General features: G+C 40.9%; 1 protein-coding gene across 1 annotated transcript in view; it reads right to left on the bottom strand.

Moving 5' to 3' along the window:
* Nucleotides 1-593: 593 nt before the first annotated feature.
* cacna1da (calcium channel, voltage-dependent, L type, alpha 1D subunit, a) overlaps nt 594-26,911 on the bottom strand; it is a gene marked incomplete at both ends in the record, with an annotated part of 66,152 nt that continues 39,834 nt past the window's right edge. Inside the window, 29 exons of the mRNA XM_083938888.1 lie at nt 594-899; nt 1,072-1,389; nt 1,666-1,772; nt 2,265-2,404; nt 2,497-2,625; nt 3,217-3,243; nt 4,023-4,408; nt 4,843-4,959; nt 5,891-6,024; nt 7,580-7,681; nt 8,235-8,337; nt 8,451-8,547; nt 8,656-8,783; nt 9,468-9,627; nt 9,726-9,817; nt 9,914-9,979; nt 10,076-10,204; nt 11,186-11,218; nt 16,715-16,798; nt 18,932-19,042; nt 19,743-19,901; nt 20,183-20,384; nt 20,490-20,636; nt 20,734-20,786; nt 21,254-21,361; nt 21,454-21,541; nt 22,588-22,694; nt 24,000-24,059; nt 24,139-24,198. Coding sequence (XP_083795014.1) covers nt 594-899; nt 1,072-1,389; nt 1,666-1,772; nt 2,265-2,404; nt 2,497-2,625; nt 3,217-3,243; nt 4,023-4,408; nt 4,843-4,959; nt 5,891-6,024; nt 7,580-7,681; nt 8,235-8,337; nt 8,451-8,547; nt 8,656-8,783; nt 9,468-9,627; nt 9,726-9,817; nt 9,914-9,979; nt 10,076-10,204; nt 11,186-11,218; nt 16,715-16,798; nt 18,932-19,042; nt 19,743-19,901; nt 20,183-20,384; nt 20,490-20,636; nt 20,734-20,786; nt 21,254-21,361; nt 21,454-21,541; nt 22,588-22,694; nt 24,000-24,059; nt 24,139-24,198 — 3,753 coding nt within the window. The remainder of the gene's footprint in view (nt 900-1,071; nt 1,390-1,665; nt 1,773-2,264; nt 2,405-2,496; nt 2,626-3,216; nt 3,244-4,022; nt 4,409-4,842; nt 4,960-5,890; nt 6,025-7,579; nt 7,682-8,234; nt 8,338-8,450; nt 8,548-8,655; nt 8,784-9,467; nt 9,628-9,725; nt 9,818-9,913; nt 9,980-10,075; nt 10,205-11,185; nt 11,219-16,714; nt 16,799-18,931; nt 19,043-19,742; nt 19,902-20,182; nt 20,385-20,489; nt 20,637-20,733; nt 20,787-21,253; nt 21,362-21,453; nt 21,542-22,587; nt 22,695-23,999; nt 24,060-24,138; nt 24,199-26,911) is intronic.

Raw genomic sequence — 26,911 nt, 5'->3', positions numbered from 1 at the left:
AGGACAGTTAGTTCCTGTATACTCTGGTATGACTCTACTGGTGCACTTCACTTTTTGACTCAGCTGTAGCGATCATTAAACCGTCCGCTCTAATAACAAAAGGGATCAAGTCATACTAACAACTACGGGAGGAGATATGCCTTTCTATGCTTGCATTGAAAACTTGCATGATATGCCAAACCTTAATAAAGTGACCGAGGTAATGACATCGTACATCTGATTGTCATCACCCTTAGAGAACCCACCCTAGAGTATCTCACACCTTTGCCAACTGGTCTTTCACTTGCCTCAACGTCCTCATCTCTAATTGGCTGCAGGCTGAACTTGTACGTCACTTCCAGTTCAAGGCCTTTGACAAGAGGGTGCAGTCAGTCCCTCTGCTCAGCAGGGATGGTATCTGGCTCTGTCTCCTTTGCCGGCAGGTGGAGAACAATTAAATGAAAGGGACTAATGTGTCTCTCTTCTATATGCCTTATCTCTTCAATGTAAAAGGCACTTCTTTTGGTCAGAGCCAACAGATGCATTTTCCTTTTTTAAATTTTCACTGATTGTAGTCCAACAATGTCCTAAGCTGCAGATTTCTCCAGCCACTGCTATAAGGTTGTGATGCAGATCATCTCGTCTGCCAGGTCCTCCTCATAAGGAGCTCTCGGTTCTGTCTCAGGCTCCTCGTCACTGTAGCTGGCTGCAGTGTCCTGTAGTTCATAGTCCCTTGGAGTCAGAATGGGGAACACGTTGACCCCGTTGATGCTCGGGGCCATCCCTCCGTTCAGCAGGTGGCTGGCTGCGCTTTCCATCTCATCTATTGTCATCTCACATGCATCTGCTATCTCGTGCTTTGTGGCGGCGACAAACTTGGGATCCTTAGCGTATCTCCCAAGCCCTTCTGATATCAAAACCTGCTCGACAGAATGAGAGAGAGAAATATGTTACTGTGTACTTTTTGTAATCTCGTTTTACTTGAAAAAAACATTCAAAAAAACATAAATCTATACATGTGCATGTGAGATCAAATTATTTTGTCGTGCAGACCTCTCCTCTTCCTACATCCCTTCCAAGCCTAAAACTCACCGCTTCCACAAGGCTGGTGGCGCTGCCTCTCTTCTGGTGGTACTGGTTGTGGTACTCAGGTGGCACCTGCAGGTGGACAGGTGAGTACATCCTCTGGGAGAACTCTGGGTCATCTGTGTACCAGGAGCTCTTGCGCACAGACACTTGGCTGCTAGCAGCACTCTCCCTGTGTGGGTGGTCCACACGGATGAGAGGGGTATAGTATGGTGACTGGTCTTTGCTGGCTGGTGTGGCAGGGGGAGTGGCCCAGGAGCGAGTGGAGCGGGTCGGAGAGAGGCGGTGGGCTCTGCTGGAGTCCAGGCCTGCTACAGCCATAACCTGATGGTTCAGGAGAGGCATTTGATACTCAGCCATCTTCATACTTCATATTCAGCCACAAAACAGGCAGGAATAGCACAATCAAGTTGTACTACCACTGCTGCTCCAGCAGCATGCGTGCAAAATGTACCTTGTTCTAGTAATTTTTTTTTTAGATAATTTAATTTAGAGACTGATGAAAATAATTTATTCCAAACATCCATAAGATCACGCAGCATTCAAAACAATGTGAGTGAGTATTGCAAACAGTGCATGTGAGACATGTGCCTGTGTTACCTGGTGCTGCATAAGGTGCAGTGGTAGAGCAGTACGCTGATGTGGAAGCTCGTCCTGGCTACTTTGTCTGCGCAGACACTCAAAGTTGAAGGATGGCCTCCTGTGACCTGAACAAGTCAGGAGTGGACCAGTGAGTGACCTCATGCAGGAAGCTTTGACAGCATGCAAACACTCAAGGAATATGAAACTGGGTGAGTGGGTAAATCATACAGTGAGTGTTAAATGTATTGGTATGAGTGCATGAAGCAGAGTGACAGAAAGCTGTTTTATGACTTATCCAGAGCTGCATATGTAACGGTCTACAGTTTTATAGCTAGCCTACAGCCTAATTGTCTTCGTATGGGAAATTAATGCACCATCAGCCATCTTGACAACATCGCAGAAGTTATACTGAGGATGACACACAGATACCAGCAAAGCTAAATTCACATTTTACATTTGAATATTTTTAATCATCATCTGTATACATGAGGTTTATACTTCATTCTGCGGCAAGATAGGTTTGTGTTTTAGTTTATTTAAAATGTATAGAATGTATTAATTGAGAAAAACGTATGTAGACATGTATAAAGTAAGCAGGCTACAATAGGTTAAGATACCTTGAGGTGTGGCAGGAAGCAACCGTCTCTTTGGTGACCTCCGTGAGTCGTGGTAGAGAGGCTGCTCGTCATCGTCATAGTAACTGTCAGGGTGATGGTAACCTTTGGGAGTCTCATACTCTGTGTCGCTGTTCTGATACCTAAAAAACAAAGAATAAAGAGCATGTTGAACAGCAGTGTCCTATTCTGAGCAGGGTACATGCACGCTACATTTGTCAGAGAGAGTTAATACCTGTCCCCTGACAGCATGCTGTCGTCTTCATAAAACTCCTCCCCGCTGTAATACTCCCCAGAGAATCTGTCTTCATCAAACTCCTCCTCCCTGCGGATGGTGGGGTGGTGTCCATCAACTCCGTGGGACCTGATGAGAGGTCAGTGCACAAGGGTCAGAGTGTGCGTACTGCTGCTGTTCATGGAAGTAACTGGAATATGGCCATGCACTGCCATGCAGACGCAAGCCTCCAGGAGGCAGCAATGCAACTGACCACCCCAAATATAATAACCACAGCCAAACCAGGACAATAGGCAGAAGTTCTGTCATCTAATCATCCCATCCACTTTAAGGTCCTTTGTTAGACCAATTAAAATACGGATTTCTTCTCTTTTTTAAAACAAAACAGCAGCATTCTCATACACCTCCTGGTTTTCTGCATCTGGGTCCTTCTTCAAAGCAAGCATGTCACTTTTAACACATGCATACACCAGGGCTGCTCTATGATGACCAACATTATTGATGTTATTTAAAGCATGGACACAACGGCGTCATAACAGAGGCAGATGACAACCAGACACATGACCAGCCAGCATATAGCACATCACACTGGGTTAGCAAGGATGCAACCATTCTCCGATCCAAAACCAAGTCAAAATGAAACAAATAAACAAAAAAAACCTAGTCCTTCTTTTGCTGTCGAGACATACTGCTGGAGCCAAACCTAGAAAAGCAACATACCTAACATAGGTCTCATAGTAGCGCCTTCTGTCCGAGACAGCAGAGGGATGGTTGAGAGAAAGCATTTTGGTTAGGAAGGAGAAAGGGAGGAGAGAACACAGCGAAAAGGGCAGAGAAAGCATGCCATATATATCATACAGTATATGAAACATATACAGCATCCTTATATATATGTATGAGGAGGAGAGAGCGTGATGGCGGATGTAGACTCCAGTTTTGGTTGACAATTCCATTTGCTATTCTTTAGATAAGAAAGAAACTAAAAATCATTTCTCTTTCGTAAATGGGCAGCAATGAAATTGTCCCCCAAACGTATTGGGTACTAAAGAAAAAACAGGCCCAATACTGGAGAGGCTGACTAAACAGAGCATGGGAAATCAGGAGATAAGTACACTATTGATCACTTCTGGAATTAACTGTCAGTCTGAGAGTAGGTTGTGATCCATTATGGAATGAAGGGTTTACAGTACAATAAAGGTTTGTGAAAAGGGAGGGATTGATAAGAAGCCTGTGGGAAAAAAAAATACTTATGCAACAAATAAAGTCCTTCTCGTTTGCAGCGAGCGCTTTTAAAATTCCTTCAGTCAGATAGCTACATGAAAGCGTCTTAGGTGAACAGTGGAACTAGATTTCAAAAACTTTTTTTTAAATCTTTAGAATTTCGACATTTGGCAAGTTCAGGAATAAGGACACACCACCAAACAAAATGTGACCAGAGACAGACGCAGCTGACTGATCTGACTCTACATCTATTGTGTGAATTCATTCTGCAGCAGATCAAAGGCTGATGATCAGTGTGCGGATACCTTTGACCCTGGGGTGTCCGGGGCTTGTCGTAGTCATAGTAAGAGCTGTGAAGACCTGGGTAGCCATTGGGAGGTGCATGTTCGTAGTAACGATGGTGTCCGCCGTTGGGAAGACTGGACACGTTGGCGTTGTTGAGGTTGATGTTGGTTGATTTGGGAGACTTGCCGTAGGAGTTGTGGTGGCGGTGGTGGTGGCGGTGGTGGTGATGGTGGTTGGGGTGGGACATGGCATTGGCTCGAGAGAGACGTCCCACCGGCTGCTCCATGTGGGCGTAGTGAGGCGGAGGCTGTACCTGCAGGGGTCGCTGCGTGGCGTTGGTCTGGTGGCCGTTGGATCGTCGATGACCACCGTTCATGAGGTGGTTACCGAAGAGTCCACCGTTACGCTGTGAAGGAACGCTCAAAGTAAAACCAACAGAGCTTCTACTTCTTACAAAAGCAGCAGAACAAAAATATGCTATTGATGTTAAGTCTCAGGGCTGATTTTTCTTTTCAGAAGTTGTATGAGCAAAAAGAATTTCAGAAGCTGGTTTCATGGCACATGGCGTGAGCAAAATGAATGCACTGTTTATAGATTGTTGGAATTGAAATGGAGGAAAAACAAGAGGCCTAAATAAACCAAATAAAGAAAAAGCTAAATATTGTAGCACTGTAATCTATAGACAATACATCTAATACATATTTAGCTGATTTATATTTCTAAATAGCGTTGTTTTATTTGTACATTACCATGGAAAACACCAATAAGCAACTTAACAAGCAAAATATCCAAATGTTGCCACAAACATTTCTCCTGTCATGTAAAATTAAATCAGTTTACCCTATAAATTTCCTCGTCTTCCTCTGGAATAAAGTCTACTAGCTCGTCATCTTGCAGATCACATGATATCGCTCGGCGAATTTCGGGCCCAATATCATGCAGCGTGCGAAGGCCAGCCTGTAACCATGACAATAAGAGGGCTAAACGCTACAGCGGGGGGACCTTCATCTTGCAACTCACAGTAAGAAATCTGACATCACACATACTGAGCACACACACACACACACACACACATACACACACACACACACACACACACACACACACACACACACACACACACACACACACACACACACACACACACACACACACACACACACACACACACACACACACACACACACACACACACACACACACACACACACCTGTGCTGGAATATGCAACACCTGACATTTACAGTACTGACAGACTGTGAGAGATGAGAACACACAGACAGACAAATGTGCTCTCCTGAATGCAACCTGCGGTGAGGATTACTCTGTTTAAATGTCTTGTGTAGCATCCAGCTGTGCTTTGGCTCACATATGCTGGAGTGAGTGAATAATTACTTTTCTACCTTTTCCTTTACTTTGTAGGTGCACTTAACCAAATTAGCACAATACACACAAACATCTGGCAACGATATATGGGAGTAGTATTATAGCCATATATCACACTATAAAAGGTAACAGAAATGCAGACAAGCTTTGAATGTGAATTCCATGAGTGGATGGAGTGACTTGTGATGCACGGAAAACACGTGATATGATGGATGGAGACGATGACACACGCTTAACATCAACTTCTATGAATTTTAAAGACGCAAATAACAAATTCACACATTGGAAACACAGTAACAGATTCATACTGTACACCAAGATCATGAAGTCCTGCTGGATCATAAACCATAACATTAGCACACTTGATGATATTCAAATGAAATGCACAAAGACACATTTTACAGACTTGACACGACAGAATTGCAATGCTCATAAATCCACATAATTTCAAACAATCTCTCTCCTCTCTCTCATAAGTAATACACAAATGATTTGAAGCTCACCTGTAAAGCAATGGCCGTGTTGTTCTGCGTCGGGTGAGCGCCCACCAGGCCTTCCTCTTTACGTTTCTTGAATTTCCTAAAGTAGTCCTGTATCAGGAAGGTGGCATAGAACTTCCCCACGGTTACCTCATCATCTGAGTGAACAGACCACACAAATGCTTCCTGTGTCAGCAGGTCACACACAGCACCCGGGAGAGAGAAGAGGGAGAGACTATTCTCCTCTCTCGTCCATTCTCCTCAAAAAATTGTGGGTCCATCACCTTTGGGGTGCACACAACTCCCAATTAACTAAAAATGATTTATATCCCAATTAAATACATCCATCTTAATGGTGTATATACTGTACCTCAATGTGCAGCACATGACATCCTTCTCTGTGTTCAAAAAAGAACAGAAATGCAAATATTTCCCACAAAGCCTGTGTTTGTGTATCTGAACAGCTTTCGGTGATATATTTTATTTAAAAAAGAGATCATTATATGCATGGTTAATTTTAAATTAGATGGATTCAGTTGTATTAATATGACCCACTAAAGATGTGGGTTATAACTATTCTTTGTTGCTTCTTCCTTAATGTGTTACAGATGAAGAAGACTGAATCAGCATAATCATAATAATAATAAAAATAAATACTAATTAATTGTCACTTAGCAGTTAAATACATGCTGCAAAATAGAGACTTTTGAATAATTAAATACCATTTATCTGAAACAACTGCCATTCATTTACCCTTTACATTTTTTTCATATTTTTTTTTAACTGTCAGAGAATGCTATTTAATTTACTACTTTAGCACATGCAAGCAAGCGGCTCTACAGTATGCATCATACATGTCCGTATATTTCATAAATTCATCTGTTTGCGCTCATGTATGCCTTTTTGTTGCGCTAATTAATGAATACTGTACTTAAAACTGCGTATGGGCATATTGTTGCATGTAATTTTGTCCATTTGTCCCATTTTATTTATTTGAAGAGTGTGTGAGAATCATTCTGAAGCAGGGGTCTGAATCACTTTTAACAAGCACGCTGGGGACAGAGATCGGAGAGAGGCAACACTAGTTCCATGCCACCACCCTAAAACAGAACTGCTTCAGAATATTCTGAAGTGCTTCAGAGTTTTTTGCATACAGAGATATAAAAGTGTGAGAAGATCAAGCTGTGGAAGCTCAAGCGGTGAGAAAAAGGACAGAGAATAAAACAACTAAATGAGTCAGAGAAATTGAGAAAGGAGAGAGAGACACAGATAAACAAGAAAAGAAAGAGAGATATCAGTGAGGAGGACAGAACATGCACTCGCACAGGAATCTATAAGGCCATGCAAGCCCGAAGACCAGCAGACAGTGGCCTCCATCAGCATCTGGGGGCAGGAATGTGGCTCAAACACACAAACATGGATAAGAAACACCCTGCTGAGGGGGCAAACAGGAGAATATGAGCAGAGCAGAAATGCCACAACACAGCTTTACTTGTCAGTGACAATTAATGCATGTGAGAAAGTTTTTATTTGAGGACTCTATGAAAGAGCGGTTTGGAGATTCCTGTAAGTTTACGCAAACAGCATGTAGGCAGCATATGATATGTTTGTGTGAGCTTCTTTAGCTTGGTTTGTGCATCAAAGTATAACAGAAGGACCTGGCGGAGTGTGTGTGTGGGATTTCATTGACAAACAGACGCAGATTCCACTAACCACCAGCAGGGGGCACCACTTGATCAAGCAGCTTCATGCTGGTTCTCTTCCAGATTTTCTTGATGACAGCTCGCAGCTCTTCATTGGCCTGCTCCAGATTACCTGCACCACAGGGAAACAAACATCTCTGAGAAACCTAGGCTGTGCTCAGGAAGATTCTTAACTGAGTGAAATAATTTGTAAGTATCCAAGTGGCAGACATGAGAGAGATCGTATTCTCTAAATGCTAATGAAAGGTGCTTCAATGTTTCCTTTCTTATCTCCTTTAGTTTAGAATACACTGGAACATACTTTACGAAAGGAAAGGAATACCGTCCCACAATTCCTTGCAGCAGCAACATTCAATTTCGATTTAATGCCGTAGCTGGTAGCCAATGTTCCTTTTTTATTTCGATTCCAACCGTGGTAATGAGTAATATTTTTCAACGTGCTGTCACGGTTATATAGCTTGCATGAAACATGGTACACACAGTAAGAATGCATGGGACAATGTATCCAATGTTGCGCTTTTAGTTGGCTAGTTAATCTTCTACGCAAAGTAGTTTCATCGCAGCAGACCCGCGTCAAAAACTATGGAGTCAAGATTCACATTCTCTTAGCACTGCAGTTGTCTTTTTCTCAGACCAGTGTAAAGGGATTCATATCTGGCTCATACCTTCTGTTTTGATCTTCAGGGCAGTGCGCACCAGTGCAAACAAAGTGGCATTAAACATGACGGTCCCGTCACTGTTCAGAGGCATGTTCATGGCTACCAGCCTCTGAAAGAACAGAACACATAAAGGCCTTAAAATGGTAGAACAGGTCAGCTTAATGATCAGTGTTTCTGTGCACATTTTGTTAATGAAATGACGAAATAGGGAGGAGAAGAGACCTTGCAAGCGACTCTGTGAGGGCACAGTTTGCCGAAGCCAAGAGGAGGCTGGATACGACGAAGAAGTGTCACAACATCAAGATGTTTAATTCTTCCCCTGTATGAGAAAGAAATAGATATAAGACATCAGTGTACTTACTGACAGAAACCAATGACTTCACCAAAAGATGTACGTGAAACACTTTCTGATGTATAAAGCACATACTTAGCCTCTGGGTCGTATTCTGACCAAATTCTCTTGAATTCATCGAGGTGGTGTGGACCAAGAATGGACCAATCACGTGTTAGATAGTCAAAGTTGTCCATGATGACAGCAACAAACAAATTGATAATCTAGAGGGGCACAAAAAAATGTTTTACATACATTTGCTTAGCATTGTGGGGCATTTTTAACATGTTTCTACAAATCATATCAACTCAGACAAAAAATAAATAAATCTAAACTTCAAAATAAAAGCGTGAATACTGGCTATCAGTCTGTTTAGAAAGGGCTGTGAATTGTGAATGTTAGATGCTATTCCACAAAATTAAATCTACTGACGTACATTGTTGAGCCATTACTGATGACTTTTTTTGGAAAGGAACTACTATGATTCTGTCTCTTAACAGGATTTTATAAAGATTGCACAGATTATTTGTGAGTTATGGCCAGTTTTATATTAAAACTTTCTCTAATCAGTGGGAATCGGGTTATTTATGGAATTTTTGTAGAGTCGCATCGGCCTGTACATGAGCAAATGTGTAGAGTAAGGTTTTACATATTATAATACTTAAACTGTAGGAATTACAGTAGTAAAATAACTTGTACTTGTTTGTGTGTTATGCGTGGGTTTTTTGTTTTTACCTCTTTTATATATTTTTAAAGTGACTTTGAGAGGCTCCTCTTTATTTATTTTGCTTTTGCACTTTTAATTATGTTTTGAACTGAAATAACTGCATTTCATTTATTTGTACACGTACAATGACAATTAAGACTATTCTATTCTAAGCCAAACACTGTTTAATGTTCGTGTATACCAAGAAGGCGCAGAGCATGTAGAAGGTGATGAAGTAAATTATTGCAAATCCACTGCCACATGTCATCTCCTCCCCGGGGTTGTAGTCGGACTCTGGGTCACACAGTTTCCCTGGCATACAGGCCAACATGATCTCTTGCCACGCCTCACCAGTGGCACACCTTGTGGAACAGACAGCCATAATGGACACAGATCAATAACTCAATTAAGCAACCCAGAGAACTAAGAACCCCCCTGACCCCCAGAAAACCCTACACACCTGAAGAGAAGGAGCACAGCCTGGGGGAAGGTCTGGAAGTTGTTGTTTCTGTTGATGTGTGTGCCGTCCACCATGGCAACCTTTCCGAACACCTGAAACAGAATTATTTGGCATGTGAATTCAACTGCAAGCTTACCAAGTTGGGTAACACAGAGGAGAAATGTTTTCTGTCACATTAAGTTACCAACCTGCATGCCAATGACAGCGTAGATGAAGAACAGCATGGCTATCAGAAGAGCAACATATGGCAGAGCCTTCAGGCAAAAGAGAGGGGGAAAAATAGAAATAGATTAATATGAGTGACAAACATTTCCTTCAGCCACCGATGATATGATCGTAATGCGCCCCACCTGGAAGGATTTGATGAAAGTCCAAAGCAGGGTGCGAATGCCTTCCCCTCTGCTGAGGAGCTTGACCAGTCGCATGACTCGAAACAGACGAAAGAAGGTGATGGAGATGCGAGCGCTGTCCTCCGTGTTCTGTAGAGAAACAGTTTGGAGTCAGAGGACATAAGAACAACAGTGCAAATAGCAGACACAGAGCACCTGGCTGCGCTTTACGGGATGATGAGGTCTGAACTGAGACCCCAGAGTCAGATACATATGGGCTGAGAAAGCAGCACTGCATCTTTACGGGCAAAACTGCATGTTTACAGCAGACCTTGCTTTCCATTGATTCCATCCATCTGATGTGGTGGAGATAGACATGTTTAAAGTGCAGTTGTTCTATACAGCATGCGCAAGACTGCAAGTTTTAGACAGTATCTGGTTAAATCATAATAAAGTAGAGTCTCTAAAGCAGTGCAGCTGCAGCTGATATGTTTCTGTCAGTCTGCGTCCAAAGCACTGTCAGGAGCCCTGTCACTGTACAGACCTACAGGGGAGGAAGGAAGCAAGGAGGCAAGCATGCTGGAGAAAACCTTGCCATACTTGACAGGACACATCTGCACAAGCATGGCCCCCTCAGTCCAGTGTCACTGCATGCAGAGTCACAGTAGGGCCGACCCTAATGGGTCGGTCAGGAGGTTCGCAGGTCAGACCTTGGTGACCTGATCCCAGGGGTCATCCATGGGTCGATACCACACGCAAGAATGGTGGCCCATGTAGCAGTGTCAACAGCACAAACGTGAAGAGCGGCAACAAAACCGCTCCCACTAAACAGGACACGCAGCGTCACGTTTGAGTGACACACTCTCCTTAGAAATAACTCCAAACATTTAGGAAATAGAAAAGCTAGTAGCTAAAAGATACAGGCAAATTAACAAACAAAACAAATGCGAGAACAAAATGGAAACAATAAAGAGAATGGTAACATACCATGAGAAAATAAATGAAATCAAACAATGGGCTATAGATCATAGAAGGATAACAGAAAAAAATACCAAACAAAGAAATGCAGATCTAAACATGGCATGGCCCTGAAGGGGGGTGGGAATGGGGAAGGGGGGCGGAGCATCTTACCCCCTGCTCATCCACCTGAGGAGTCTCCGTTGGCTTTAAAATCAAAGACCTGTATTAATGATGTGTACAGAGCCCGCAGGTCTCACACACATTGGGCCAAACAAGTAAACATAACATTGGAAAAGTCTTTAAAACACAATGCGAGCACACGTCAATCAAGACGCAGACAGAACAAAGTCACTACTCTTCTCATTGACACAACAGAACTGTCTTTTTCACTATGACAAAGACGGACATTCATGTATCTCTGTCTATGCACATTTAATATGACACATTCTCTTAACACTTTAAAGGACTGCAACACAACAGGTTTAACATTCCTATATAAGACTTGCATGTCAGACTGACGAACAACATGAATATTACTTAATTACTTAGTAACATGTAAGACTGGTACACAACTTTATCACTTCCCCGGTGTAATGGCCCTTACTGATGGGATTGAATGGATTTTATGGTTGGCTTTAGACAATGTTAATGAGAAGTTAACTGACTAACGTGACAAACGTTATGAATTCATGTCATGATAAAAGCACTATTCTCACAGAGCCTCGAGTTATAGCTAATTATTAGTTGTTCCTGTCGGCGTTTAGGTGTCTGATTCAGGCACATCAACATATGACTTAACTGGACAATATTTGGGATTTTTAAGTGGGGTTGCATGAGGTATATATCCATAGTCATTGTATTTTATACAGTAGAGGTGGTCTGAGGAAGCAGGCAGGATTCTGGGCACAAAATCTAAGCAATGTACTGCTGTGGATGGGAGCAGCAGCTAAACATATTTTAAAAGTTTAAGGTCATTTCAATTTCTAGCGGCCTTTTTGACAGTAAGCAGTTTTGCTCTTTTGTAAACTTTATTGACGCACACTCACCTCTCTACTTCCAGTCCGTCCTCTATTATGTTACCCCTTAAATCCACACACACAGGTTCCTATTACACTTCTGCACTACTACAAGCCTGACTCAGAAGTTGGAAGTCCAAGATTTCCAAGTAGAAGTTTTTTCATTAGTGGGTCATATAATAAGTCACCGTTGGTTTAACTCACTCTTTGATAAGATAGTAACTTAAAAGACAATTAACTAGATGAAAATCTTACGGATTATGTTTTCAAGTGTACGCTATATTTAGAATATTTTCACCATTTTAGCTTGCCGTCAAACAGCCCTGTTTAAGTTTAGTTTCGGGGAACTGGAGCCTTTATCTATGCACTAGTCAAAGCCACCAGACTCCATTGACAATAACAGTAATTTTACCCTTGGAGAACACAGGAGTTGCTGGTCTACCACTGCCTTGATTGGTTAGTTAGTCTGTCAGTTTTGTTAGTTCATAACCCTTTAAAACACCAGAGTCACACAATAACACAAACAAACTGATTGAGACAGCAATAGACCAGCAACTCCTGTGTTCTGTGAGGTGAAATTATTTTTCTTGTCAATGGATTCTGGTGGCTTTGATGGGAGGATAGAGCGGCTTCGATTTCTGTCGTGTAAACTTAGACAGGACTGTTTGACGCCAAGGTTAAGTGGTGAAAATATAAAAAATGCAGACTTTTTAGGAGGAGGTTTTTCTTTGTGGCCCCTATAGATTATTTTGCTTCTGTGTCGGGATTCCTTCCTGCTTCTCAACCACCTCTACTGTAGGTAATACATATGAAAAGGACTGGAATACATGTAAAACAGTCCTCTGAGTTGTAATGATTTTATGTATATGTATTTTTCAGTGGCTAAGATGGAAATGGTTGCTGACCAAAAAAAGATTGAGCATAATAAAATAATGTGATCTACACATCCGCCCACCCATCCATACACAGTTACTGTTTGCAATTCATGTCGTTTTCCAATCAATTACAGGACATCAGCAGTATCCAGCGAGCATTTGTACACAATAAAAATCCAGGTGCAAAGTAAAATCAATCATAGTGGTGGCGGGTAGTATGAACCTGTATAATGATAATGTAATTTTTTTTTTGCAAAAGAATGAGATTAACTCAACACAGTAAAGAGTTATATCAGGAGGCTCAGCACTGAAAACAAAGAGATACTCCAGACAGATATGGCGTCATTCAAATCCCTCAGCACGATAATTCACAAACCGTCAGTATGAGGTGCAGAATGAGCAGAAATGATAAAAACAAAATATGTAGAATTAGCTTGAGGAGGTTCTTTAAGTAATCCTGGCCACAGCGTTGATGGAGCATGCGTTTAGCATTGCCACGTTGCTGGGGAAGCACTGCACGCACACGCAAGACATTTGGATGATGAGGAGCCATTGGTGAACTCATAGCAATGCAGCAACTCATGCATGTCAGTAGTGCCCTGCAACAAAACTGCCATAGCAGGGCGTTCTCACAGTCCGGTGCAGAAAGAGGTGAATGAACCACAGGAGAGGAGAGAGAAGGACAGAGAGCGAGGGAGCAGGAAGAAACCAGAGATAGAGACCAATACTGGGATAAGAGGTTAAACCAGACAGATTGAGTCATACTGGAATAGGACGAAGAGAAAAGGCAGAGAGGTGTGAAGAGTAGAGAGAGTTACTGTTCATGCACCTGACTGGAGTCTACACACCTGCGCTACACATGAGCTCCATTCTGAGCTTTAAGAGCTCACTACAGGAAGACAGAACAAAACACAGAGACAATCACTCACAGAGACACAAACACAAGATCATCAAAGAACCTCAAACTCAGCAGCATTAAACCACCATTAGTGTAAATGTACAAAAATAAGGATTAATTCAATCTCTTCTGGTCCGGTAAGGCATTTTCAGTTCACAGATTCTTACCTGTTCACTGTACGCTAAAAGGAGACTTTTACTTTTGAGGACTGTAACTGATTCTGAACTTTTAATTGCTGCAAAGAAACTTCTGTTTCAATCCGTTTCACTACGTGACTTATCTGTTTGACCTAATATTGATGCAATAAATCAAATAACTGTGAAGCTGCAGCGGCCTACAGTATAACTTTAAGGAAAGTAAAAGATGACATTTTTAAAAAATCTTATCACAATTTTCAACTTTTGAAGCAGATTGCGCCCCACAGATTCTATATTAAAATGGTCCTTAATGTTGTGTACAGGATGGACATTTCCATGCTCTGAGCTCCAGGGCCATTCTGTCTGGAGGTAAAGATCGAGGGGTATGGCAAGAGAGAAAGGGCAAACTTCACAAGGCTCTATGGGAAAAAACTGACCGGAGGGGAATGGAGCGGGTGGCCAAGCGCCATCTGTCAGAGGCAAGACATGGAAAGGATGTTAGGGAGTGAGGTGAATGGCTGACGCTTCCCAGCATGCATTTGGAGAGGTCACAGCAGTCAGGAGAGAAATTAAACAATCACACAGCGCACGACTGGAATGGCAAGCCAGTAAAGCAAAAATCAATAGATCAAAATGCAAAGCCATTGTCGATCAGCTATTACAAATATTAACATGGAAAACTTTAATATATGAGCCAGTCTGTTTGCTGTGTGACACAAACACCAAAAACACATGCAATGCAAACCACAAATAAATGTAAATGGTGGATGAAAGAAGCCTCACAAGAACCACTATGGAAGTCCTTGTGAAATCAACATCATGTCCCCAACATTCACAACACACATACATACAGCACACATCAAAGTACAAACTGTACACATGTAAAACACACATGCATAATAATAACCCCTCACACGCCACCACCGTATGTCTTAAACAAAGTTAGTGCTTGTTTATACACTCATGCAGACACACACAATTAAGAACACAAACTGAGAAAACACAGAAAATATGAGACATAACTCCAGAAAAACAGCACTGCAGCTCAGACGTGAGAGCACTCAGGAGTGGGGGAGGAGGGGCAGGTTGAGCAGTGAGTCTTGGGTTCACTGCACCTCTAACAAGTACCATCATCGCCATAACTACTCCTTTTGGTGTTTGTTTATATCGTGGACTACAAATCGGAGTATCCTTATGTAAAAGTTAAGCTCAAAGCAAACACAACAGAGTATGTAACAGAAGTATCATCTTTGTTTTAGATGTTTTTGTGAAGAACCAAGCCTTGAAGAAAAGAGTGTTTTTGCAGAGAAGCAGTCATCCATTATTTCATTGAGCCTTGACATGAATTTTCAAAGCAACTGACTTTGATTAACACTGAAATAAGCTTTCAATTAAAATTAAATCTATGTATTACTGTTAATAATAGATAGATTTAATTTTAAATTTAATTAATTAATTAAAAAAAACTGTTTTTGCCTGAGTCAATAAAACATTAGATGACCAATTTTGTTTCCAATCCACTGTAAAGGGGTCCCGGAGATAAAGTTGTTCTTAACAACACGTTACACACAACATTTTTATTCATTGCCATACTTGCCTCTACAAGTTTCTATGGGAACAAAACGGACAAGAGTAAGAATTAGACAACAACATCATGAATGGTCCTGCTCTGAACCAAATACAGGCTTCAGAAAAATGTAAAAGACTCCTGTATTTTCTGTCCAATGGTTAACAATCAGCACGTTCATCACACATTTTGTCATGATTCCTGCAACAAACAATACTGAAACAAATTGACGATAAAATATAGCAAAATACCAGAAAGACGGACTGTTTGATTAAGTCATTGTACTGTAGATATAGCGTTGAGAACAACCGGACATAAATGAAGATCAAACTGAAGCTTTGCAGAATAAGCCAATGGCACTTTAACGATGAATGTCTTGCCATAAATAACAAAGCACCATTTTAGCATGCTTAGCATTTAAGTATCATGATAAATATGGATAGTCTTAGTTTATCAGATAACATTTTAACTTAAAGGTTACGATGGAACACACTAGAACAGTGGTTCCCACAAGAGGTTCCTTCAGGGGTCGTTGGGTCATCAGGTGATTAAGACACTACAGGTGAATAGTGTACATGTTTAACTCATAGATATCGCCATGAAACTTCCCCAGTTGATTACTTACTTTAAGACAGTTACTTTTTGTGTTACAGGTTTTCTGAAAGTTTAGGTTTAAATATGCAAATTATCTTATTGCATTATCTTATTAAATATGTGCTGTTGACATATAAGAGTCGAAGGTTTTTACAGAGGAGATTTTGGATTTCATTTAACCTTTTTGTTGCCATGTTTTTAAGAAATTAAATGTTATATAAATATGGATATGAATGATAAACTAAAGTCTCTGTAAATCTTTCAGAATACAGATAGATAGTGGAGATAACTGGCTCAGAGTATAAGAAAAAAATCCATTTTTATTGTCTGGCCTTAAAGAAACGGGGAAAAAAATCAAAACATAGATGTTCTTGTTTGTTGTGAAATACTATTGTTTTCCTTTTTAGGACTCTAAAATCCTTCAAATTAAAGAAATTATAGAAGAAGAAAATCCCACTCATCAATTTATCTGCTCTCAGCTTTTCCTCAGTCCTCATGACAAAGAGATTAGGAACCACTGCACTAGAGGTTGAGAATGATTCTGGTAATTGCCACGTGGCTTTCCTGTAAGGCTTCAGTTCAACTTGAAAGGCAGAAAGAAAGTAGTACTTACATTAACTTCAGTGATAGCGATATCGACGACGCTACCGACAACAATTAAGGCATCAAATGTGTTCCAAGCATCAGCGAAATAGTGCTGTTAATGCATGCCGTTACATGAAAGGTTAGAGATGGGAATGAAAGAGAAAGACAGCGAAGAGAAGGAGAGGGAAACAGAATCAGACAGATGATCAGAAGAGCGGATTTCATGAAATGGCATGGTCAGGGGAGGACAAAAAGAGAGAAACAAACGAGATAAAGTATTAATTATAAGATTGTTCAGATTAAAAAAAAGTCAGAAATCAGAGTCCTGCGGGGGAAACCTGCAGTGTGAGGCAGCCCGAAAACAGAGAGCAGTCAGAGAGCAGTCAGAGAAGAGTCAGAGAGCGGCAGGGCCCGTTGTAGCTGAGCTTTACTTACATCAATCTCACTTAGAACAATGTCTACTATGCTGCCAATCACAACCAGGGCGTCGAACACATTCCAGGCATCCCCAAAATAGCCCTGAGCGAACCGGAGTGAGGGGTGGGCAAGTTGGATGTGAGATCAGCACAGACAAAAGTTCTTTACTCTTACACTGAAATGTTTTAAGACTCTGGTAATTTAAAAAGACACAGGAACTCATGCCAGCTCACAATTATAGTACTAGAGTACTAGATCTGAACCAAATTGGTGTTGATAATAATCATTTAATAAACACTGCTGCCAAAAACTTGACTTTTTATTAAAGAGGAAGTCAAGAGAAAGCACTGCACCCCACACTCTTACTAGCATTCTGTCCTTCTTCTGAACACAGAGCTGTTGGCCAGGCAGTCGAGGGGAAAATGAAAAAAAAAAAGACAAAATATTCACTGACTCATCAGTTTTCACGTATGCTGCTCCATTCTTAAACATTTAAGCAATAGCTCAACAGTTTGGAAAATACGCTTACCGTATTTTTCGTATTATAAGTCGCAGTTTTTTTAATTGTTTGGTCAGGGGTGCGACTTATACTCTGGAGCGACTTATGTGTGAAATTATTAACACATTACCGTAAAATATCAAATAATAGCCCGGGCTATTATTTATCTCAGTCAGGTAAAAGACTAGGCGTATATCAGCAATCGTCACACACACACGTCAACCAGTCAAAATTCGGCGGGGGCGGGTCATGGCAGAAGTGCATTGTGAAATAAAGATGCTACCTGCTAATGCTTGAGCTAAGCGGCGCATTGTCCACCCTAGGAGTTGGCGGAGTTGTTCAGAAATGACACCGAGGAAGAAGAGTTCATTGGATTTAGTGATTAGAAGTGACAGATTGTTTGGTAAACGTATAGCATGTTCTATATGTTATAGTTATTTGAATGACTCTTACCGTAATATGTTACGGTAACATACCAGGCACGTTTTCAGTTCGTTGTTTATGCGTCATATAACGTACACTTATTCAGCCTGTTGTTCTCTATTCTATTTTTATTTTAAATTGCCTTTCAAGATGAAATGTCTATTCTTGGTGTTGGATTTTATCAAATAAATTTCCCCCAAATATGTGACTTATACTCGAGTGCGACTTATATATGTTTTTTTCCTTCTTTATTATGCATTGCTAGGAAGCTCATTTCTATTTTTGTTGTAAGTTATAAAGAAGGATAAGGGGTGAGAGTTTATAAGTTTAACTTCTTCTCACTCCTTTTCGAATATTTATATCATGATGAATGCGATTACTGTTGTAGATATGTATGTGCATATATGTGTATCTACACATATGTGTGTATTATTATTTTTTGGAGAAATATTCTAAATAAATGCAACAAAACAAACATTTTCGGCTGTTGCGACTTATACTCCGGAGCGACTTTTAATCCGAAAAATACGGTATTTGCTCTTTTGCCGAAAGTCAGATGGAAGTGCAGGGCTGCCAACTCTCACACACTGACCATGGGACTCATGCAACTGACACTTTTTACACACTCTTACGCCACAAGTTCATAAATGTAAGAATCTGGTTGCTCAAAATTTTTTAAACAAAATTCCTTGGGGTTGATGACCTGACCCCTTGTGATGTTACAGATGGCCAGCAGTCTGGTTAGGGTCAGGATAGCCTATTGTTTAGGGGATAGAACCTGAACAAATCAGGTTTCACAAGGCCTACTCTTTAAATGCACCGCCTTCAAATCTCACTCTGAATTAAATTGAAAAGTTGGCAGCCCTGGAAAGTGGCTGTCAGTGAAGATGTTAGCGGGGGACGTACCCTGGGTTTGAAAGCGATGAGTTTGAGAACCATTTCCACAGTGAAGACAGCAGTGAAGACCATATTAAGAATGTCCATTACATAGTTAAAGAGCGCTGACTGTCCATAGTGCTGCAGAGAGGAAATAAAGAGGGACAGTTAAATATATGTAAAGAAAAGGGAGACAAAACAAAGACTCTGGTCAGAAAGAATGAGAAATAACTTTAACCTTTTATACCCTCTATGTGTATATTATATACATGATTACAGTATCCTTAAAATTACTCCAAAGATTTAAATTTTATTTCGGAAAAAAAATTGAGCACTGGGTGAAAATGTATGTTACATGTGCTGCTTTCAGTCCGTGTGCTGCTTTTCAGTTATTGCCTAGGGGCTGCTTGCATTGAAGTCTACCACAATGTCTCTTTTGATAACATCACTGGAGGGAGCCAAAATTAAACATTTTAAAATCCGACACAAAGTACGTGAAATACCTGCCCTGCTAAAGAAATGATGGCAGCCAGCTAGATAGAAAGCTAGCAGTCATGATACTGACAACAAAATAAGATTTAAAGAGACTAATTTACCTATACTGAACAAAATATTGTTGGTAAATGATTGCACTCTGACCATGTATATACATATATATATTTGCTATATACATTCAGAAGGATTACTTAATGTCCGATGACAAAATAATCTTTTTTTAACCTCTGCTTTCAAACTAAATAAACATTAGCACATTCAAAATACAAATATTCTGTGTTTTGTTTTGTTTTTTTGTCACATGGCTGGTTGGTTTCAGCAGTATAAATACAGCGTGACATCTTACCTGTACAGCCAGGCACAGCGTGTTGAGCATAATGAGCACAAACATGATGTACTCAAACCCAGTGGAGTTCACCACATACCAGAACTTGTACTGGTACGGGTTCTTAGGGATGTACCTCCTCAGTGGACGTGCCTTAAGAGCATACTCCACACACTGACGCTGCACAGAAATATACAAAGTTAGTTTTAATGCGGAGCTAATGACCTGCTTGATACCCTCGTTTCAGTCCAACCGAACACACACACACACACACACACACACACACACACACACACACACACACACACACACACACACACACACACACACACACACACACACACACACACACACACACACACACACACACACACACACACACACACACACACACACACACACACACACACACACACACACACACACACACACACACAGTTTGTCAACCTGTGGACTCTGACCTGGTTCTTGTCGAGTTCACAGTTTTTGTACTCTTTCTCCCCTTGTTCCTGAAATGTGACGATCACAAAACCTACAAAGATGTTCATCATGAAGAAAGCAATGATGATAATGTAGATGATGAAGAAAATGGAAATCTCCACGCGGTAGTTGTAAATAGGACCTAGGTTCTCCCTGTTGGAGTCGATAGCCTTGTACAGTAAACTGAGAAAAGAAGAAAACAGAGAGAGTGAGAGAGCTTGTGATCCAGTTTCACTATATACCGATTGTTGATAATAATGAGATCTCATTGAAAAGTTTGAATCTTACGAAGGCCAGCCTTCAAAAGTGGACACAGTGAACAGAGCCATCATAGCCATGAGGACATTGTCAAAGTTGAAGTCACTGTTGTGCCAAAGTCGTTTGTGGATGGTTGGCTGGTTCACATCTCCGTCCTTATACAGGATGTAGGTGCCCCTATGAGAAGATGACATGTTGCATGAAGGTTCAGGCTGAAACTAGCATCATAACTACAGGTACTTAACTGTGAAGGAACTAGACGGGTAAAACTAACTTGCACTCTTCTGGACTGGACTTTGCTTCATCCGTGCAGCGATAGAACTTTCCCTGGGGAGGAAAACACAGCATTTTCACACTAATGATACATATTTTAAAGGTCGCTTTATGCTCATTTTCAAGTTCATGCTTTCATACTTTGGGTTTCTACTAGAACATGTCTCTTTAAGCTCCCCTCCTGAAAAAGTCCAGTTTGCTCTGATTGGTCAGCATTTCCGGGTCTTAGGCATCTACGCTCATGGCGCCTCTGCACTGTTATTGCAGCAAAATTGTGACATCGACCCCATACAGAAGTCCTGACAGCTTGTTTAAAGGCACAGTTTCTGAATTCAAGCTGTGTGTATATCTGTGTGGGTTCAGGGTTTCACAGTATTTATAGAGCAACTAGATCTGCTTTAAAATTTAAAAAAAGACATGGAAATCTCACTTTTTTACAATATTGGAGCTTTGAAGGTATTTACTCAATATCTCTGGCTTCAATGGCATTACAGATTTGTTTCAGCTTCAGTTCTGCTGACCTTAAATAGCTGCACCCCTATACAGGCGAACATGAACTGGAGGAGAGTGGTGACTATCATGATGTTACCGATAGTTCTGATGGCCACAAACACACACTGCACCACATGCTGTAAGACAGAGACAAAAACATGTTAACTGATTGTGGCATCTATTCTGATTGGGGTTATAACTGTGGACAAGCTGCAGGATGAGGCCTCACCTTAAGGCCTTTAGCACGATTGATAGCCCTCAGCGGTCGAAGAACACGCAGGACCCTAAGAATCTTCACCACTGAGATGGCAGAGGACCTGGACAATAACAGCAAATGGGTGTATTGTCAGTTTGCAAGATATTCCAGATAACTAGTTCCAATTTCACCGCAGGAACTTTTTCTTGCTTTTCAACCAGAGGAACCAGGAACAAAAATCTACCTTTGATGGCTCTGGAACTACTTTGCGAGACTGACTTGCTGACTATTCAAACACAAAACTTCTGGCTGGTACAACGTGTTTACAGCTTTATTCACAAAATAATATACGCAATAAGTACCGGTTGACACTGGAATCAATACTAGGACGAGAGAGGAACATTTCTTGTAATGTAATCTAAAAAGAGGAGGTACAGAGAGAGTGTGTGTAAACGAGCACGATGGAGTAGGAGGAAAACTAAATTAACTGTTCAGGACTATACCAGAAATAAATAACCATAAAGAACTCAGCAGATCGTCTACATTGGAAACAGAAGATCCGGGGGTGTCAGTCTCCTTTTCTACCTCTGCATATTTCTTTTGATTTGCACACACACTCTGAGTTGTTGTTTACCACGCACCACATTCAGTTTTTGATCTGTCATCTGGCTAATTTGTCTAATAATCACAATTTTTTAGAAGTGAAGGAAATGCAAAGATGTATTTTTAAAAAGGGTCTTTTGGGTTTTTCGTATCCCTCTGTTGCAGTACAGAGGACACTGATCTGGCACTAAATGGTGGAGCTATAAACATTATGATCTTGGATTGGTGCAAATGTTCCTCTGCATCGTTGTTGAAGAGGAAATGCAGCGAGATTTGAATGGAGCAGCAGGGAATGAAAAGGTTTTTCAGCTCCTTTATCAGTGAATAGCTCTCCACACGATTCTTACCAACCTGCAGTAACCTCGCCTACATTAAGGAGTACTGTCTTTGGTGGAAACACAAAACAGATCTAGTTTTTAGGTGTTTGATGGAAATGCAGCTTTAGTTCCTGTGGCTGCAATTGTTCCTGGAACTATTTGGTCAAAAAGGGCTACAATCATGTGTCTGTGCTTGTTATAATACTATATATAATATAGTATATATATACTATTATATAATACTCACTGAATGCCAAAGGACACGAGGGAAACTCCCACCACCAACAGGTCTAGGAGGTTGAAGTAATTCCTGCAGAATGCCCCTTTATGGAGAAATGCTCCATATGTCGTCATCTGAGGAGACGACGGAGGGAAGTTAGAGGAGCAAATGACAAAAAAAACAACACATTACTCATCCAATGCACACTAAACACACAAATACAGACAGCAGAGAACTCACAAACTGTATAGTATGAACATCTTAAATAGGAAATGCTCACATCAGTCTACACCTTGCACACACACACACGCACACACATCTCCACACTCTTTTAGATCACTCTGATTCAGGGTGGCGAGCTCAAAGCGGTGAAACAGGAAGGCTAGATCTGTCGCCACCCCCACAGCCCTTAACTACATGAATGTAGTAGTAAGTCATTCATTTCGCAATCTACTATGGGATGAGGCAATAAAACATGCATTTTGTTGCCATGATGTCAGGGATATTTACTACCTGCAAAAGCTCTAGTTATAGTGATTGGAAAGTTGAAATGGCCTTACTGTCACATTCATGTGGACCGTCATCTTAAAGCACATTCCATTATGTTCTTTAATAGTTCAGAATAAGGGGAATCAGCTCCCAATTAAAACTTCAGAGTTCAGCAGGCAAAGAAGAAAAAAACAGCCAAAATAACTCTTCTTCAAATAATAAAAGTAAAGGATTCATTTTCCAAGTGCATGTAAATGTGGAGCCTTGCAGAGAGACAGTGAGAGCACTAACTAGGAGCACTGGAGAATTTGTAGTAAACCAGCGGGTGGACTTGGCAGGTTTTCGCCACAAATGGCTGCAGACGCAACTCCACATTTCTATGCACTCGGTTAGGGAAAGCAGACTAAACCATGCTCAGCGGGAACATGATTGATTTTGCCCCCTCTTTTATGGATAATCTGAAGAGCGGTCAATACGAGAGGCATGGAGTTGGCGTCGACTGGAGTTGACTTCGAACACCTCCCCGACGATGACCTCGAACTCAACTTCAGCCGACGCCTTAACAATGTCTGAACAGCCCATTAGAATGTGTTGCATCGCACAAAAGGGTTGCATCGTCTTTTACACATCTGCATCATCAGACTCATTTCAGCGATGACTGCCCCGAATGACGTGATATCCATGTGAGTATGTAATGTAATGTAGATGTGATGTTTCCTTCCCCCAACAATGAGTTTCTTCGATTAGCGTAATTTGAACAAATCTTGTGTTTGTGTAAAGTGTATGCAAAGTAACAACTCCAATGTTTGCTTTTTTTTTTTTTTAAAAGAGGTGCCTTGAAGAAAAAAGTAAATAAGAGAAAGGAAACAAACAAGCCAGGTTGTACTGAGTGGCAGGTGACACACAAGGAGAGAATGCAGCAAGGCTCTCGTTGTCATTTAAGGGGTTACCTTCAATATGATCTCAAATGTAAACATACTAGTGAAGACATAATCTGCATAGCCTAGGACCTGGAAGGCAACGAGACGTTTTGGAGTGTTATTGGGGTATGGTTAGACACAGCACAGACAGGGGACACATGGCATTTACCTTCAATACGATCTCAACAGTAAAGATAGCCGTGAAAGCATAGTCAAAGTAACCAAGTATCTGCAAAAAGCAACGTACATGTTTAACAAAGACAGTTTACTGTGCAGCTTCACACATCATATATAAACAAAGTGAATGAAAAAAACAAAAAAACATTTCCTGGAAAGAGGTTGCTAGAGTAACGTAACGCTGCATAGTTTGCAATGTGATGGTGCAGTTAAATCATTACAGTGAACTGAAAATGAAACACAACGATCCCTGGCAAATTGTTTGCATTACTGAGGTTCGTTTCAAGAAGCAGGTTCAACAAACTCTGAGTCTAACCCTGAACTCTGAGTTGATCTACTCTGAGATAGGAAACTCTGAGTTTTCGTTTCCAGAACAGCTGATTTGCATTAGTTCAACTTGGAGTAGTTTGACCTGGAGTTAAGCGCGTGCACCACAAGTATAAAAAGACAGCATCAATGGAGCCCCGATCCGACGAGTCACCTGACAACGGGAGGAGGAGGGCTACGCTACCACTGGAATTGGAAATATTAACGCACTCCTACGGTGAGTTTGAGCATGTTTTTCAACGAAAGTGTAACAAACACCGCTGCAGCAAAAGAGAGGGAGACGGTGCGGGAGGACATTGCGGCTCGGGTCCGTGCGTAAGTTTAAATGTAGTCCTCTGCAATCACAATAATATCAAAGGGGGATCTGCTTGAGTGGTAGTCTATTAGTTTATTTCTTTTAGGTGCATTCACGCAGGGGAGAAGCGCACTTGGCAGCAGCTTAAGATGAAACATAAAAAAAATGTTTAAACAGGTAAAACATCGGCACAATCTCATGGTGACACCTTATTTTGAGCAGGTTTGACATTATAAAGTAAATATTACCGTAGGTGGCTGTTTTATACGTTGTATAAAAAGCTCTCATTTGCAAAAAACGCAGCGCAACACACAATATCTGCTGGAATGTGAGACCATGACTTCGGTAAGTTATGTTGGAAATGTAAGGACGGATGAGGTTGTGTATGTAAATGATGGACAGTGACGTGAAACGTAATCACTCAAAAAGATAATTGTCTGGAAATGCAAGAACATCTATGCGCGGTCTGATAATCGTCTCCTGACGAATATTTAATTCTCTGCGCAGTAATGCTGCACCTTCATCCACGGGATCATTATCAAAAGGACACGCCATGGTAGTGGAAATATTCACCACCTAATATAACTTCTAATGTTGGCCTACTGACTGACTTTGGCAATGATTTTTTGAAAAAACAGACGACAGAACTATACTTCGCCAAAACTCGCCCGCTGACTGAATGAATGAGGAAATCAAACACCGTGTGTGGCTGAAAGAGGGCGGAGACAGAGAGAAACTCAAGGTTTTCTGAGAAAAACCTGGTCCCGACCAGGTTAGTTTCAGAGAGCATGTTACCATGGTAACTGACCGAGAGGTTAAGTTACCTCTCTTTGTGAAACAGGCTAGAGTTACCCCTCTGTCTCTGGTTTGAGTTACCTCCCTTTGTGAAACGGAAAACTCAGAGTTTCCCTCATTTCAGGGTTAACATACTCAGAGTTTTCACTAAACCTGCTTTGTGAAACGGGCCCCAGGACTGTACCAGTGTTTTTGCCTGTTTTAGCTTATAAAATATAAATACCATTACATTATTGTTAGCCAAGGTGTACCATAAATTCAAACTTTCCAGATGGGAGGTTGATTTAATTTCAGTAGCTTATTAGTAGTAGTTAGTAGTAAATCACTGTGAAATAATTTCTGCCTTCAAGTTATTTTGTTGTCCTCTCGCTGAGTTCAGTAATATACCCTCATCATGACCTTTTGTATATGAATTAGTCACCGAGTGTTACTTTGAATTGTTGAGGAAAGGTTGTTTATGCCGCATACCTCCGCATTGAACGGCGAATAAATAAAAAAAAAAATCTAGATGTATTGTAGAAACAGAGCTTCACGTTAAATGACAGCAAAATCATATCGAAACATCCATTTACAAACACTCACATAAGTCTTGTTTATACAGCTGTCTGCTCAGTACTTCCAAACACATGCGTTTCACTAAAATCTTACTATTCTTTCGTTACTCGTCCACTACTGTCTGAGAAGCCTGCGCGGAAGTGATGTAAATAATAAGGTTTAAGTGAAAATGCATGTGTTTGGGAAGTACTGAACACACGACTAAGTAATGAAAATTGGATAATACTGTACAAGATGTGCGAGAGTTAGTTAACGGATGTTTTGATATAGTTTTTCTGTTGTTAAATGTGAACCTCTATTTTTTCAATTCATCAATACTTTTCTCTGTTTTCTTTTTTTCTTATTTTCCCCATGGAGGCATGCGAAAAAAATAATTTTCTTCAAGATTTTAAGGCAACACTTTAGAGGAAATGATATACAAATGGTCATTCTGAGGCTGATGTATCCCTTTAAAAGCTCTGCTTCAGTGTGAATTCAAAGACATCTGTGATGTGTGAGCTGCATTCAACAGCTATGTTGCTGTTAAACAATTTCAAGAAAGAAACAACATTGTCAAAAACATAATGTGAATTTCTTGGATTTAAAAGGTTGTTGTTGAGTACCTAATTCCATAAATCCTGAATGTTGGTACAGACCTGCATGAGCAGGGTCGGCAGGGTCAGTCATTAAATTTGGACAGCCTGTATTTTCAGGCATCTATCCCGGTGTCCTGACAGGGACAGTCTTTGCCCTGGTAATCACACTGTACGTATTGTTCTACAACATAATCTGCAAGTAATCTTTGTGACATGTG

This window comes from Echiichthys vipera (assembly GCF_963691815.1).
Source record: "Echiichthys vipera genome assembly, chromosome: X".
Lineage (NCBI taxonomy): Eukaryota > Metazoa > Chordata > Actinopteri > Perciformes > Trachinidae > Echiichthys > Echiichthys vipera.
Note: the sequence above shows the minus strand (reverse complement) of the source record. Positions and strands in the feature narration are given on the sequence as shown.